The 17,298-nt window shown below is 35.9% G+C and overlaps 1 protein-coding gene across 2 annotated transcripts in view; it reads left to right on the top strand.

Moving 5' to 3' along the window:
- Positions 1-3,967, top strand: part of SESTD1 (SEC14 and spectrin domain containing 1) — a 142,151-nt gene extending 138,184 nt beyond the window's left edge. For both annotated transcript variants that reach the window (XM_047722310.1, XM_047722309.1), the window contains 2 exons: positions 127-248; positions 2,806-3,967. In XM_047722310.1, coding sequence (XP_047578266.1) covers positions 127-248; positions 2,806-2,938 — 255 coding nt within the window. In that variant the 3' untranslated portion in view covers positions 2,939-3,967. The remainder of the gene's footprint in view (positions 1-126; positions 249-2,805) is intronic.
- The last annotated feature ends 13,331 nt before the right edge of the window (positions 3,968-17,298 follow it).

The raw sequence follows: 17,298 nt of genomic DNA, 5'->3' as shown, positions 1-17,298 counted from the left end.
TGCGCAATGGCGGTGTACATGGGGATGCTAAGAACGAAACAAAAACAGCTTCAATCTACTGAATTCACATGAGCTTGATTGCCTTTCTCTATCTCTTGATCGAGGTTGCCATTTTACTTGTTACAGATTTTGCAAGACTGTCCAGAAGAGCCTGAAGCTATTAATGATGAGGAGCAATTTGATGAGATTGAAGCAGTTGGGAAATCACTTTTGGATAGATTAACTGTTCCTGTAGTTTATCCTGATGGGTATGATACATGTTCTTATAATTTTGTCTTTTTATTGGTGAAGTCTTAAAGTGAAATCATCAAGAGAGGAATATCTGTTTTTTAAAAAGCCAAGTAAATTAGCTTTGGCTCATACCTTCTGTTTCACAATAAATTGGTTTGTAATGAAAAGAAATATAAACTTAGCTCTTAGCAACAGTAGCAGTTGGTACTCGACACTATCAAATGTGGTGCTTCTTGACAGCTTATTGCAGAAGGCTAATAACCTGGGTTCTAGCCACGGCCCTGATGAGAGGGAGTAGGATGCCTCTGGGCAGCGTCTGGCGCAGGGAAGGGGAGTGCAGGGCCGTAATGTTCAGTTAGCTGATAATATATTAAACATCAAGTTAAACGCTTCACTTCGTTATTTTTGACCAAACAGTAGTAGACCAGTATGGTTAGTCCTGATTTACAGATGTAGAAACCTGAAGCTTAGAAAAATTAAGTGAGGTGCTCAGGATTTCACAGCTTCTAAGTAGAATTGGAATACAGTCTCATGTTGGTCCAACTCTGAACACATTCTCTTTTCTCTATGCTATATGGAATCTGAATTTCTTCACTTGTAAAATGATGGGGTCCTGCTTCCCACATTGCTTTGCATTTTGAAAGTTAATAAAGAGTGATCTCATGCAAATAAATGGGCCATTAAATGAATCTGAAGGAGCTTCATCCCTGAGGTTCTCAACCTCAGTGAAAATAATTTAGAGGTAATCCAGAGGATATTTACTTCAAATGACAGAGCAACCACATCATTGAATGTATTTATCTTTACTCTGTAGTGTAGAGTAATTGATAGGATTGTGAACTTTGGAATCAGATTTCGTGGGTTTAAATTTGAGCTCCGCCACTTACTAGCTGTAACACCTTGGGGAAGCCACTCAGCCTTTCTGTGCCTCAATTCCGTCATCTAAAAATTAGGGATATGTTATTCATACCTTTTCAGGTTACAGGGGCAAGGGAATTACATGAGCTAAATGTATATAAATTACTTACAATGAATCTGGCACAGGGGCTCCTGGATGGCTCATTCAACTGAGTGTCTTACTCTTCGTTTCAGCCAGGTCATGATTTCAGGGGTTGTGGGATCCAGGCCAGAGTCTGTGCTGGGCACACAGCTTGTTTGAGATATTCTCTCCCCCACTCTCCCTTCCCCGGCTTGCATGCTCTCTCTATAATAAATAAAATCTTAAAAGAAAAAACAACAAAAAAAAAACCCAAATCTGACACATAGTAAGTGCCACTACTACTGTGTCATGAACTTCAAGTGATTATTTGAAATTGATTTTGGGAGGATACAATTTTATTCCCTTGAAAGCATATAATTCATAGTCTATATTTAGATAATCTTTGGTCATAGCCAAAATTAAGCCATCAGAAGTAGCCTAAATTCATATTAGATATCTGCAATGCAGTGTAAAAGGATAAAATCTAAAAATTTATAAATTTAGCTTGCAACAGTATTGGAGGGATGCCTTCTGGTTATTCCATTCCAGGGAGTCCCCATCCCCATTTCTGTGCTTCACAACCGGTTGTTAACACTATCTCTCTTCTACTCAGGTCAGCCTGGGAGCCTTTATAACTAGGATTTTTGCTTGGCCTTCTCCTCCTCCTCCTGTGTTCTACAAATAGTCTATAGCATTTCCTTATGTTTTTAAGATTGAGGAATAAGTTAGTACTGTGTATTCACATTTCACAACCACCACCTTTAATATTTGAAATTGTTAATCTGTCATAAAAATGGATAACTTGTTGACACTGTATAGTTTGTTTGACAGCAAGCGTATTCAGATGTATCTTTCGTAACACTGTCCTGGAAAAATAAAAGAAATTAGATGGTCTGTCTGGATTCACTGCTTGAAGACTCCAGTTCAAATGTTGGTTTTCCCACTGTGTGATCCTAGTTAAATCATTTAATTTTCTAGGCCTTAGTTTTCTGATCTTAAAAAATACAGACCTTAACCAAATAATTTCTAAGAACTCTTCTAGCTCTAAAAGATTCTGTGACTCTGAATACAGTACCTTTTTAAGTAGGATAACATTAAATGATTTTATCTTTTAAAGTCTCAAATGATCCCTTAACATTAAACAGATATTTCGCTTGCCAGCTATATTAGACATATATTAGACACACATTTGGTGTACATAGCCCTTATCCTTGAAGAACACATACAGATTTTATATTTGTAAATGCATATACACCCAAAACTGAAAGGTAGAATATCTCCAATGTTGCATTGTTTCCTTTATTGTTTCATTGTTTGGTTGCATTGTTTGATTTATTGAGATTATTATAAGTACATATGATACAACATTTAAGGCCACTAGGCTTTTTCTCTCAACATGTCTTAATATATTTAATGCCACTTAAAAATATTCCTCCCACTGAATTACTATTCAAAGGTAAACAGTATGGTCTGCAAGTGAACTGTCTTATCATGTGTATAATATTTATGGTAATCTTTGCTCCCTTTTGCATTTGCTGTAGTCCGTGGATTTGTATGAATCTGATTGCGGTTTTTCTGTTTGTTTTGATTTTTAGAACTGAACAATATTTTGGGAGCCCAAGTGACATGGCTTCCACTGCAGAACACATCAGAGACAGGATGAAACTGGTTAGTCTCAAAAGGCAGCAGCTGAGACATCCCGAAATCATGGCCACAGAGAGCTCATAGCTACCAGCTTCCCACAAATCTGCAGTTCATAGTCCCGCATGTTGTTGGCGTACTACAGCATTAGCCGCAATACATTAAGATATATTTCACAGCCAGGATAAGCCTCGTTTCTTTTCATTTTACATTTCTTTCTACACGTTAACACCTTGCAACTACAAGGCATCATTACTTAACTTGCTTTGAAACCATAGACTCCAAGTATCTTAAGAGAAGGAACTGTAGACATTGCACTGAAAACTTGCTTTAAAGCTTTACCTGACCTGTCAATTTGTAGATGAACAACTGATAATAAGCGTTGAATGGTGCTAATAAGAGTTTAAGAATTCTCTATATAAAAAATGGTTGACCTTCCTCCCCAGGTGATGTAGTAAATTTAGACTGTAGTTAAATTGTTATTAGTAGACAGTGGTGTATCAAAAATTTTACTTTGTAATTCTTCTTCAAAATTGATTATTTTTATTGTGTCAGTATGAAGAAAACTTTCAGATCTTTGATATATCATATTCATTAAAGGACATTTTCCTATTTGTATTGATAATGTATTAAAAGTTGTTTGTGCTTAATAAAAGGCTTCTTTTAAACATCTTATTTAATTTGGTGGCTATATCCTGTTTCCAAACATGAGTGCCTTATTTAAAAGGGCATTCTTAGGATTGTGAGGATGGTTTAATATTTGTTCTTTCATGTTGGTTGCATGTGTTTTAGCCAGGAAATTAATATGTAAGCATGTGTATATAATAACTAAGCATGTTTAATACTGAAAAATAATTGTGGAGAGCAATTTAGATCTTAACTTGAAAATAATGGAATACTATTTCTAATTGTTCTTCTCTTCAAGTTGAAAATATCCAAATGATTAACAACCCTGAAGATACTTTTGTCTTTGGGGAGGAGGGCTGGGGAAGAAGGCATACATAATTACTTAAGTATAATCCTGTATATCAGAGGAATCTTTCTGGAATGAATATAGCAATTGTTAATAAAGTTTAATTTCTCATGATAGATGAAGCAAAATTCTGAAGCAGTCTAGGATATTGAGTGTTAGGAAATAACACTCAATATCCTACTGAATTTCAAAATTCTGAAGCCGTCTAACAAAAATTGTACAAGTCTTTTAGAGAGATAAAATTTATAAAATATTAGTGCTTTTAAGTTTATATTAAGTTTAAATGGTAAAATACGTATTTTTGTGTTAATTTTTTTTTCAGAAAATGTTTTTGAAAAAGATTAAAAATAATTTTTTAGCTGTGATCAATACAGAATTATGCAAAGAATTGTATGCTGGTTCCTTTCTCATGTCCACAAAAATGTTCATGTATCCTCCAAAGCAGAAAAGTCCCTCTCAGCCTGCTGGTTTCTCCAGCCTTCTTCACTGCCAGACCTCTTGGAGAAATCCGTATCATTCCCTCTGCATCCTCATCACTCACTGTTCAACACCTTACAGTCTGGTTTTACACAGTTCAGTGAAACTGTTCTCAGTGGACTCTCAGTTACAGAATTGAATGATTGTTTCTTTCAGTCTGGATTACTTATCCTTCTCTGTCTCTGTAATATTTACACCATTGAGCAGCCTTTCCTAAATGGTGTCCCTTGAAGATGTCATCCTCTGCCATAACTTTGAGTGCAGTCACATAACTTCTACTTAAAGTGTATCTACTAAAATAGACTCTCAGATTCTGTTTTCAGAATGCTTCTGGAACGATCTCATCCTTAGGTTTCTGTGTTATCCATGTTTTGTGTTCCATATCTGGTCCAAAATTTCAGACCCATACTTTCAACTACCTACTTGACATTTCAGCCTAGAGGAAGTCATCCTGTTTTTCACTTTTGTTCTCTCTGAGCAATTTGGTTAATTTTTTTCTAATCAGACATGCCAGAAAATCTGGGAGCAATGCCTAATTGCTCCCTTTTTTCTTATTCTGCCACTACTTTTGAGAACATTCTAGAAATTCCTTCTATATTTGATATCTTCTCAGTCTTTTAGGACTTAACTTCTGAGTATGAACTTTTGTGATTCTTCATTTCAGTCTTCATAATGGTGCTAACCACATGCTACAATTGTTTATTGATGCCTTTGCCTCCTACATCATAATCTCTGTTGAGGGAAGGGATTTTGTGGGATTCTCCTCTTCCCAGGCTTTGACTCATGTGTAATAATTGCTCACTTCCTCTGTATGTGAATGGTCTGTTGTAGGCATTAGTAATAATCCCTTCTATATTGTAGTCTGAAGTGTGTTTTAAATATACTTCCTAAAATTATGACTGACTTATGAATTAATCCACTCATCAGGAAGTCATTTGGTATTTTAGATACTTATGTATTAGGTAATATAGATATTTAGTTACACTCAATATCCTACTGAATTTCAGAGTAGTAAGAATGTTTTTATTAAGACTTTGCTAGAAAGGAACTGCACTGTAAGTAATGAGACTCTTAGTTTTATCATCAACTCGACTACTTACTGTCCAGTAAGTTAATTTTTAATATGCCTTAAGCTATCCAGCCTACAGCAAGAATAAAATAAGGCATCATCTGGAAATTTATTTGTAATTTGAGGATTTCAGATGAAACCGAATATGCTTTTGACATGATACTGTTGCTCTTCATTTGTAAATTTGCTGCTACTTTCTATATGTATATCTGTATGTATACATACAGTGATGATTAAAACCCCAACAGTGTCCTAATGTGTTTTTTTTTTCATAGCATTTACTTAGAGTACATGTGAAGGAAGTGACAGAAGTCTGTTTGAAAGCATGAGTTCTTTGTTCATCATGAATTAATATTGGCCCACAAATGGAGAAAAAAATCATCATTTGTATATGCCATTGTTGGTATATGCCACAACTTTCCACATTACTTTGGCTCATCTCAGGGAATTCTTGAAGTGTTAATTGGGCTAGTTTTGTTTTTTGTTTGTTCTGGTTTGGGGGATTTTTTTTTTCTCTTGCCTTACTATATATTTGCTCCTTTATAGGCTCAGTATATAACCGTTTTGACATCTGTTCTTCACACGTCTCGCCCAGCAGAGCTAAGATGCAAAGATGGTAACTTTATTTCAGATATAATTAACTTCATTCCCAGTCCTCATTGTTGGTGACCTTATTCTGCTAAGGTGACTCATTGATGATGGTGATGAAACTGCTCAGCCTGCCCAGCCAGGATGTTGATGGCAGGTCTAGGCTTCATTACTGTGTGGAAGATTGAATACTACTATCACTTTGTAGGCATTTAAATTGGCCAGTGCTCCTAGTGTTAGCTAGTTAACTAGTATTAACTAGTGTTAACTAGTATTAATGTGTTGTTTCATTACTCTGTCAGTTGAAATATGGGGTGTGCTGTTGAGTTCGTTGTTATTGTTGGTGGCATACTCTTAAGGTGAACATGACGATTACATTCTGATAGTGGTGAGCTAACCATACTCTCTGTTGTAAACCTCTTGTAACTAACAGCATGACTGTGAGATTAGCTGAATGGAACTCACTGTACAGTCTACAGTCAGAGAACTCAGAATTCTCTACTGTATTGTAATGTTCTTTGCCAGAGAGATTGGATATTGCTGTGTTACTCTTCCTATCCTATGGTTCCTAAGAACTAAACATGCTCTGGTTGTGAAAGTCCTCCACATCTTAAGTTTACTGAAAATGGCGTGGGAAACTAACATAAGTATCATCAGTGACAAGAGTTACATGGTTGAGGTATCTTTGGTTAAACCCCCAAAGGAAGAATTCCCTAATTAAGGAGATAGGCTAGAACATACCTAGCCAATTAACCCAATTAGTAGACTTAGCACTGTTAACTTTCAGTTCTGAAAATAAAAATCTTCAGTTAGAAGTGGAAATACACTTCTGCCGTGGAGGGCAACAAATACCTTGATAAGGCAAAATTAAGTATTGATTTAACATCTGACATTACGTGGCTTTAGTGTGTGCTATGGAAACATCTATGTTTAGCTAAGAAGCATAAGTAATGGCAAACATATTAAAGATCATAAAAAAGCCAAAGTAAGAACTGTAGTGAATATAATGGAATGAGTTTGGAGTTCGAATATCTGGCTCAAAATCTGGCTTTGCCATTTACTGACCCTTGTAAAAATGGCTAAACTTCTCTGGGTCTGTAAATATAATCATATTAAAAAATAAGTAGAAAACTACAATATTATCCAAAGTGGAAGGAATTATTAATATAATTATCTTCTCAGAATAGAAAATAGAGCATCTTTAATATTGCTCTTATCTCTGATGACGAGCATGGGGTCATGAGGGAAATGGCACTATGCTCACTTCTCTGAGCTCCATTTCCCTTACATTCAGAATTACGTACTGGAAATACTAAGGGTGGAGTCGATGAGCTCATCAGTAAGTAACAAGACTTAAATCTGACAGATTTAACTCTTTTATGGCAGGATGATAGACCAGTGAAAATGAAGACAAGGAGTATCATCTACTTTGAGGGTGACAGGACATGACACAGTGGCATTAATAAATAAGTAAAAATCATACTCAGAGTGGATTTCAGAGAGTCAACACCAGCCAGTGGAAACAACAAAAGCACAAAGCTGTTAAAAAAGTATCCTAATAATCAATAAGCATGGCTTGAGACCACCATTAGTACTGTTATGGTTAGAAAAGAGCAATCTTGATAAACTTGAGCCGTGATAATGAAAAAGACTGGTCCTGTCGTCGACTGCTAGAACTAGGGATGCTCCATGAAATAGCATAAATGCAGGGGAAGGTTTTAAGACTAAAAACATTCGTGGATATGATCCTGAATAACATGACTGCAGTATTTTGAAGCAAACTTGAAAGCTTGACAGCGCTAGTCCATGTGCTTCAAGAAAAGCAGAGCCTGTACTAGAACATGAAGCACTTAGAGATCGAAGGAAAGTGAGAACTGTGACTAAACATTTTGAAAGCAATGAGTAAATTTTTTAAAGAACCAAGATTATTTGATTATTTTTGTTAGAGAACCCTTAGGCTGTGTGTGTGTGTGTGTGTGTGTGTATACACCTTATACAGTTCTATAGAAATTCTTAGCAAACACCTAAAGATAGATAGCAGCCACTAAATAATAAGCACAGTATTGTTAATGGATTTTAAGTCAGGCATGTGGAAAAGTACTTCTGACAAAAGGCTAATGAAGTCTGGAGCCAGTCTTAGTGAATCTCAAGGAGTAGCCTTAGAAGTATTTATAAGTTACATGCCATCACTTCAGGGCACCCCCAAATGAGTCCCTCCTTTGAGAGACAGGATAATTCAGATGTCCTTCCACTCAAAACATAGGGGCCTGTCTGTATGACCAAACCTTACACTGTGTTTTGGGTCTACACATCTTTTATTATAGTTGCCGTAGTTCTTTTTTAGTTTAGAAGTCAGGTAAACATTTCTGTGCTAGATTTTTCTCTTAATGTTTCTTCACCTTAACTCTTAACTTTAGTCTACACAGCCAACAAATTTATTGAATATATAAATATATATTCAACATATATATATATATTGAAAGTGTAAGGGGATCAAAATGTAACTGACAGTTTTGAGCCAGTATAGATTTGAGAGCTGACTTGTCACCTCACACTCAGGAATATCTAAAACAAGCTCTTAAATTTCTAAATTAACACTGATTGGAAGAATTTGATGATTATTTTGCCATGAGATCAATAATGTAATTCTCAGTGGCATTACTTGGTAAGTGTTGCACCGTGGAATTTTTCTTCCAACGTTTTATGAAAACTTGCAAACATACAAAAAAGTTAAAATTTTACAGTGTATCAGCCACCCGTACGCTAGTTAGCATTAACTATGCTTGCATTATCATCTCCATCCAACAGTTCATCCAAGTGCAGGCATCTTCACTCTTCCTATTAATAACTTCAGCATACATATCATTAACTCTAGAGCTCAGTGTGTGCTTAACCACTTTTTTTTTTATGTAAAATTAGCATACAATGAAGTGCATAAATCTTAAGTGTGCATCTCTTAGTTTTGGAAAATGTATACAGTGCTATCAAAATATATAATCAGAAAATTCCCCTTTGACCCTTTCTAGTCAATCCTTGACCCCACTCCACCCTCCCAAAGGCAACCACTGTTCTTTTGTCTACCACAAATCAAATTTCTCTCTTCTAGATCTTTATGTAAATAGGGCCACACAGCATGTACTCTTTCTAGAAGCCTCTTCACTTACCATGGTTTGAAAATATATCCACATTGTTAGGTGTTTCAGTAGTTCATTACTTTTTATTGCCGAGTAGTATTCCATTGTATGACTATATTGCAATTTATCCATTTTTCTATTTATGAATACCTGGGCTGTTTCCAGCATTAGTAGTTATAAATAAAGCTGCTATGATTATTCTTAATGTAAGTCTTATGTAAAGATAGGCTTTTGTTTCTCTTGGGTGAGTACCTAGGATTAGAGTTTCTGTGTCATAGGGTAGTTTTAAAAGAAACTGCTATACTTTTTCCAATGTGGTTATACTGTGTCCTGGATTTTCACTATATTTTGGATGTGTAGAAAGGTGTAAACTATTTTTATGATTCATATTTGAAATATTAGAAGTGGGTTTGTGATAGAAATGGCATTAACACTTGGCAGTTGGTGTTCTTTGAGGAAAGAAATACCTGTCTGTCCTAAACAGCACCCAACAGGTTCCTATACCTGAAATTTTAGCATTAGTTTCACTTCTTGAAGGATTAAAGCATTTCCCAAGCATGGTGATATCTTAGCTAGAAGAAACAGCACTGGTTTATTTTACTAACGTTTGCCACCCGTTTTCAGTAGGTGAAGTAAGACCAATTAAACAAAAGATTACTTCTGTTCAATTGGGGTAGAAGGGGTCTAAAAAATGTGTGCTACTAGTCTGTCCTGAGTACAGCAATGTGAGAGAGCGCCATCTGGATGGGAAAGGCCCCCAACTAGTGGTCAAGAAACCAGAAAACAGGGTGGAAAGAATTCTACCTCACAGTTGTGATAGGGGATAGCTATGTTTTTGCAGGACATTTTAGCCTTTACAAATCATATTTCCTGTGTTGTCTTTTTGTTTAGTACCACCTAGTTATAGTTATTTCACACCCCAGTGACTTTCTTATTCACTGTTTTACCCTTCCTGCCTGTTATATTACATATAGCAATTACTTGTATAAGCCTGTGAAATTATGATCATATGTATGTTTCTAATGCTTATGTTCAAAGATACTTATGTATGGTTTATCCAATCTTTCCTATTCAGTTTTTAAGGGCTGGGATATTTGGCCTCTATTGTAAATCCCTATAATGTTCCACACATTGTAAATGCAATAAAGATGTTAAAAACTATTAATAATGGCAGCATATTTTGATATGTATTTCTTTGATATGTTATCACTTTGGACAATAATTTTGGTTTCTGTTAATAAAGACCGTTCATAAAATCTAGGGAGAATTAACTTATATTGGTTTCTATAACATAATCTTATGAGTTCTGTATCTTTGAATCTATTTGAATTATGTTCTCTAAAGCTTTAAATTTATTCTAACATTGTTTTCTAAAATGATTAAAACAAAATGTGACCTCTTTATTCTGAAATCTGGAGTCCTAGAAGACAGAGGCTAAATACCCCTTCCCTTGTGCTTCTCATTCTCTGTCAACAGCCCCTCATCCCACCCACAGGTTTGGCACAGAAATTCAGGGTTTCCTTTAAATCCTACATTGTGTGAAATTGTTAGGTTCTTACCACAATAGGTAGTGGTTAAAGTCCTCTTTTCCCTACCAAGAAGTCCATTATTAAGACTTAAAAGGTGAATATGTATTTGGACTGGGGAAAGCATATTGGAACAAATTTAGCTATATTTAAAATAATAAAATTAATCATACTATAAATAATAATTTAATAATATCAGCTATAAATAATATCAGCTCCATAATGGCTTCCAGGAATTTAGAATTGGAAATTGCTAAAGTTTGGAAATTGGTGAGCCTTGTATCTTATCCAGTGAAGTTAAGTACATTTGGGTGACCGTTCAACATATGATCAAAATATGTATATAAAAAGAATGTACCTTTATTTTCAATATTTTCATTTTACTAGTTGCACTATTCACCCACATCTTTAGATTTCCCATTAGAGACTTAGTGTATCCACAAAGCTATTCCATCTAATGTGTAAAGTCTACCCAAAAGTATTCTGATAATCATAAACCCTTTTTAAAAAATATATATATTTGACACAGAACAAGCAGGGAGAGTAGCAAAGGGAGAAACAGTCTCTCCACTATGCAGGGAGCCTAATATCGGGCTCAATCTCAGAACCTGGGATCATGACCCGAACTGAAGTCCTACTCTTAACTGATTGAGTCACCCAGGTGCCCCCATAATCATAAATTCTTATGTGAAAGTCAATATGTGCACAAGAAATAACCCAGTTTTTGCCAGGTCCAAAAGGAAAAGAATTACCGTGATATAGGAGTCAAAAGGTATCTAACAACAACAACAAAAAAATAGGTGGAAAAACTGGAAAAGAAGTGAACGATAAGCATAAAAGCTCATTTGTGACCATTATTAAATAAAATGTAGTGGTTAACAAGCCATACTCCCTTATTAAATGGCCTTGCACTACAACACATCATAGGACGTTTACCTTCCACTTTACTTTGATTATTTAACAAAAAGGGTCTACTCTTGAAAGGATTTAGTTTTAAATATTTATAAGAACAAAAAATTGAAAATAACCCAAATGTTTTAAAAACATACTCTGTAAGAATACTATACCATTGAAAATGTTATAGAACTTTATTTATTAAAGTTGGTAGAAGTCTACTAAAAAGATATTCATGATACATTGTTGAGTGAAAAACAGTTTTCAAAACCATAGGAATAGTATGACCCATTTTTATTTTCATTTTTTTTTAAATTTTATTTTTTATAAACATATATATTTTTATCCCCAGGGGTACAGATCTGTAAATCGTCAGGTTTACACACTTCACGGCACTCACCATAGCACATACCCTCCCCAATGTCCATAACCCTACTCCCCCAACCCCCCTCCCCTCAGCAAGCCTCAGTTTGTTTTGTGAGATTAAGAGTCACTTATGGTTTGTCTCCCTCCCAATCCCATCTTGTTTCATTTACTCTTCTCCTACCCCCTTAACCCCCCATGTTGCAGCTCCTCTCCCTCATATCAGGGAGATCATATGACAGTTGTCTTTCTCCGATTGACTTATTTCGCTAAGCATGATACCCTCTAGTTCCATCCATGTCGTCGCAAATGGCAAGATTTCATTTCTTTTGATGGCTGCATGGTATTCCATTGTGTATATACACCACATCTTCTTTATCCATTCGTCTGTTGATGGACATCTAGGTTCTTTCCATAGTTTGGCTATTGTAGACATTGCTGCTATAAACATTCGGGTGCACGTGCCCCTTCAGATCACTACGTTTGTATCTTTAGGGTAAATACCCAGTAGTGCAATTGCTGGGTCATAGGGTAGTCCTATTTTCAACATTTTGAGGAACCTCCATGCTGTTTTCCAGAGTGGTTGCACCAGCTTGCATTCCCACCAACAGTGTAGGAGGGTTCCCCTTTCTCCGCATCCTCGCCAGCATCTGTATGACCCATTTTTAAAGATAAAACTAGCTATTTGCAGAACTTTCGTAAGTTACCTTTGAGATACAGAATTAATAGATCATTGTAATTTTCTTATGTTTGTTTTATTTTCTAAATTTTCTATTAAAATCGGTGTTTTAAAAACACTTGTAAGTATAAAATGCCTACCAAGTATATTCTTATCCTGAAATACCTGTTGCAACAAGAATTCTCAAGGTGAAATAATATATAAGAAAATCTGGGGCAATAAATTTTAAAAGTATAAATCAATGTACCTTTTTTATTTTTAAACTGTTATAGAAAGTAAATCTCAATTGAAGTCATAAATGTCTGAAATATGGAGACTCTAACATCATGGTTTAAATACCTCATGAAAACAATGTGCACTGAAATTTGCTAATATCCCTCTCTTCAGGTCTATTTCAAACATTATTTTGTGTAGGACAAAACTGCATTTTAAGAGTGGACAAGCAAAGAAGATACTCTTAATGGATAGTTCAGTTATAAATCCTTTGTTACCGATTGGTGCTAATGAAGCCATGCCTGTTTGGAAAGGTTAAATCCCTCAGTCCCAGGATGAGGGTTCCTCCAAACCCCTGAAGATAAGTAATCTTGCCAATGTCTATTCTTAGTAAAAATGAAGACTGGGAGACAACATGAATGAGTCAATAGCAACACCTAGCATTCTGTCTTTCTATCCATTTTATTGTATCTACAACACTCTCTGAATTAGACTATTAGCTCTACCAGTTGTCTACACAGTTGCAGCTATGTGGAAGTGCTGTGTTGATGGCAGGACCAGGCTTTCTTAGACTCTTCTGCTTGGACTGGGAACAAATTTTTCCATCAAAAATGATTAAAATGCAATTTGACCCACTTTAGCTACTCGTGGGTTAAGCAAGCTACTCTGTAGGGTGACCTAGACATATAGTTAGTATTAATAATATTACTGTATGTTGCAAGATGTAAACAATTGACTTACCTACCAATAGATTTTTAGAACATATTTCATTCAGTAGTTGGAAACTGCTTTTTTGTTTTTAAGATTTTATTTATTTATTTGAGAGAGAGAGAGAGAGAGCAAGAGGAAGAGCAGAGACAAGCAGACTCCACACCAAGCACAGAGCCCTACATGGGGCTCAATCTCATGACCCGGAGATCATAACCTGAGCTTAAATCAAGAGTCCAGCACTTAAGCAACTGAGCCACCCAGGCACCCTGAGACTGCTTTTGTCCTAAAAAAATGTTTAGAGCTGGTAAACCACAGAGATATCTCTTTGGTGCTTAGGACATGAACATAGATTTAACTTCAAGGGAGGAACATAGTTACATTGTAGACATGTAGTTTGAACTAGAATATGTGTTCTAGATCAGTAATTATCAAATCTGACTATGCCCGTAAATTAACTGGAGATGTTATTAAAATGCAAATTCTGATTCAGTAAGTTGGGTAGGAAGTGAGGTTCTGCATTTCCAATAAGTTTCCAGATGTTGATGCTAACACCAGTCTATAGACCACTTTGGATTACAAGATTCTAAGATATCTTTTATAAAAAATTTAGTATATGAACCTTTCAAAGTCATTGATCATCTTTCAGATTATCTGATTTCTGTAATTTAAATAAAATAATGCAGTGGTGGCATTTTGGGAAGTATGTTACATACTTCAGGGGCCACAGAAACCAAATATATTTATAAAATCAACAGGTTCAGGAATATAAGCACATTCCATATGTGGTTAAAGTTTAGTAAACTCAGAACAGTGAAGCCTGAACTGAAATTTCCACTATCTCATGACTGAGTGATGATTGTGGCCCACTGTGCCTTTTTTTTTTTTTTCCAAGATTTTTATTTATTTATTTGACAGACAGAGATCACAAGTAGGCAGAGAGGCAGGCAGAGAGAGAAGAAGGGAAGCAGGCTCCCTGCTAAGCGCAGAGCCCATTGCGGGGCTCGATCCTGGGACCCTGAGATCATGACCTGAGCCGAAGGCAGAGGCTTTAACCCACTGAGCCAGCCAGGTGCTCCCCCACTGTGCCTTTTTGCTTTATTATTTAAAATTATGTTTCTGGGAGGCTCAATCATTTAAACATCTGATTCTTGATTTTGACTCAGAGCCCAATGTCAGATTCTATACTGGACGTGGAGCCTTCTTAAGATTCTCTCCCTCTCCCTATGCCTATCTCTCTCTCTCCCTCTTTCAAAAAAAAAAATTCTTTTTAAACTTAAGAAAGAAGTACAGCTATTGTATTTAAAAAGTACCCTAGGAAATAGAGAAAAATACATAAAGCAAAAACTGTCCATAATTCATCAACACAGAAAATATAGTTAATATTTGATGCATTTCATTTGTATTTTACCTAACAAGATTATATTAATATTCAACTTTATTTCCCGATTTTTATGGTCATTGTATCAAAATTTTCCCTTTATTAAATATTTTTTTCTTTAGTGTAAGCCAATGACTGTGTTAATATTCAATATGTAGATATCATAATTTAACTATTAGGCAAAACATTTCATTCAATTCCTCCTTTTTGGTCTTTCCTAATGCTGTGATAAGCAATGCTAATATGAACATCTTTGTACTTAATTGTGACAGCATCTATTCTCAAGATTGATTCCTGAAATAGGAAATATCAGATTGGAATTTATCCATATTTTAAGGCTTTTGATAGATATAACTGAATTGCTTTCCAGAGGTTAGGCAAATTTCCCCTCAACCTCCACGACCCCCCACTCTGCCTCTTAAACTCCTCATATCAGAGAGATATGATAATTGTCTTTCTATGATTGACTTATTTCACTTAGCATGAGACCCTCTAGTTCCATCCATGTCGTTGTAAATGGCAAGATTTTGCTTCTTCTGATGACTGCATAGTGCTCCAGTGTGTGTGTGTGTGTGTGTGTGTGTGTGTGTGTGTGTGTACCACATCTTCTTTATCCATTCATCTGTTGATGGACATCTAGGTTCGTTCCGTAAATTGGCTACTGTGGACATTGCTGCTATAAACATTCAGGTGCACATGCCCGTTTGGATCACCACATTTGTATCTTTAGGGTAAATACCCAGGAGTGTGTTTGCTGGGTCATAGGGTAGCTCTATTTTCAACTTTTTGAGGAACCTCCATACTGTTCTCCAGAGTGGCTGCACCAGCTTACATTCCCACCAATAGTGTAGGAGGGCTCTCCTTTCTCTGCATTCTTGCTGACATCTGTCATTTCCTGACTTGTTAATTTTAGCTATTTTGACTGGCGTGAGGTGGTATCTCATGTGATTTTGATTTGTATTTCCCTGATGCCGAGTGATGTTGAGTACTTGTGTCTGTTGGCCATCTGGATGTCTTCTTTACAGAAATGTATGTTCATGTCCTCTGCCCATTTCTTGATTGGATTATTTGTTCTTTGGGCGTTGAGTTTGGTAAGTTCTTTATAGATTTTGGATACTAGCCATTTATCTGATAGGTCATTTGCAAATATATACTCCCATTCCTGTCAGTTGTCTTTTGGTTTTGTTGATGTTTTCTTTGCTGTGCAAAAGCTTTTGATTTTGACAAAGTCCCAATAGTTCATTTTTGCCCTGCTTCCCTTGCCTTTGGCGATGTTTCTAGGAAGAAGTTGCTGCAGCTGAGGTCAAAGAGGTTGCTGCCTGTGTTCTCCTCAAGCATTTTGATGGATTCCTGTCTCACTTTGAGGTTTTTTATCCATTTTGAGTCTAGTTTTGTGTGTGGTGTAAGGAAATGGTCCAGTTTCATTCTTCTGCATGTGGTTGTCCAATTTTCCCAACACAATTTTTGAAGAGACTGCCTTTTTTCCATTGGACATTCTTTCCTGCTTTGTTGAAGATTAGTTGACCATAGAGTTGAGGGTCAATTTCTGGGCTCTCTATTCTGTTCCATTGATCTATGTATCTGTTTTTATGCCAGTACCATGCTGTCTCATGATGACAGCTTTGTAATAGAGCTTGAAGTCTGGAATTGTGATGCCACCAACTTTGACTTTCTTTTACAACCTTCTTCTGGCCATTCGAGGTATTTCTGATTCCATAAAAATTTTGGGATTATTTTTTCCATTTCTTTGAAAAAATTGATGGTATTTTGATAGGGATTGCATTAAATGTGTAGATTAAATGGTCATTTTCACAATATTTGTTCTTCCAATCCATGAGCATGGAACATTTTCCCATTTCTTTGTGTCTTCCTCCATTTCTTTCATGAGTACTTTATAGTTTTCTGGGTACAGATTCTTTGCATCTTTGGTTAGGTTTATTCCTGGGTATCTTATGATTTTGGGTGCAATTGTAAGTGGGATGGACTCCATAATTTCTCTTTCTTCTGTCTTGCTGTTGGTGTATAGAAACAACTGATTTCTGTGCATTGATTTTTATATCCTGACACTTGACTGAATTCCTGTATGAGTTCTAGCAGTTTTGGAGTGGAGTCTTTGGGGTTTTCATGTAAAGTATCAGATCATCTGCAAAGAATGAAAGTTTGACTACTTCTTTGCCAATTCAGATGCTTTTATTTCTTTTTGTTGTCTGGTTGCTGAGGCTAGGCTTGTATGGCTATATACTTTCCTCTCAGGACTGCCTTTGTTGTGTTCCAAAGATTTTGAACAGTTGTCTTTTCATTTTCATTTGTTTCCATGAATTTTCTTAATTCTTTAATTTCCTGATTGATTCATTCATTCTTTTTTTTTTAAAGGTTTTATTTATTTATTTGACAGACAGAGATCACAGGTAGGCAGCGAGGCAGGCAGAGAGAGAGAGGAGG

Source organism: Lutra lutra, chromosome 3, assembly GCF_902655055.1.
Source record: "Lutra lutra chromosome 3, mLutLut1.2, whole genome shotgun sequence".
NCBI classification, from domain to species: Eukaryota; Metazoa; Chordata; class Mammalia; order Carnivora; family Mustelidae; genus Lutra; species Lutra lutra.
The sequence above is the reverse complement of the archived record's forward strand: the minus strand, read 5'-3'. Positions and strand labels throughout refer to the sequence as shown.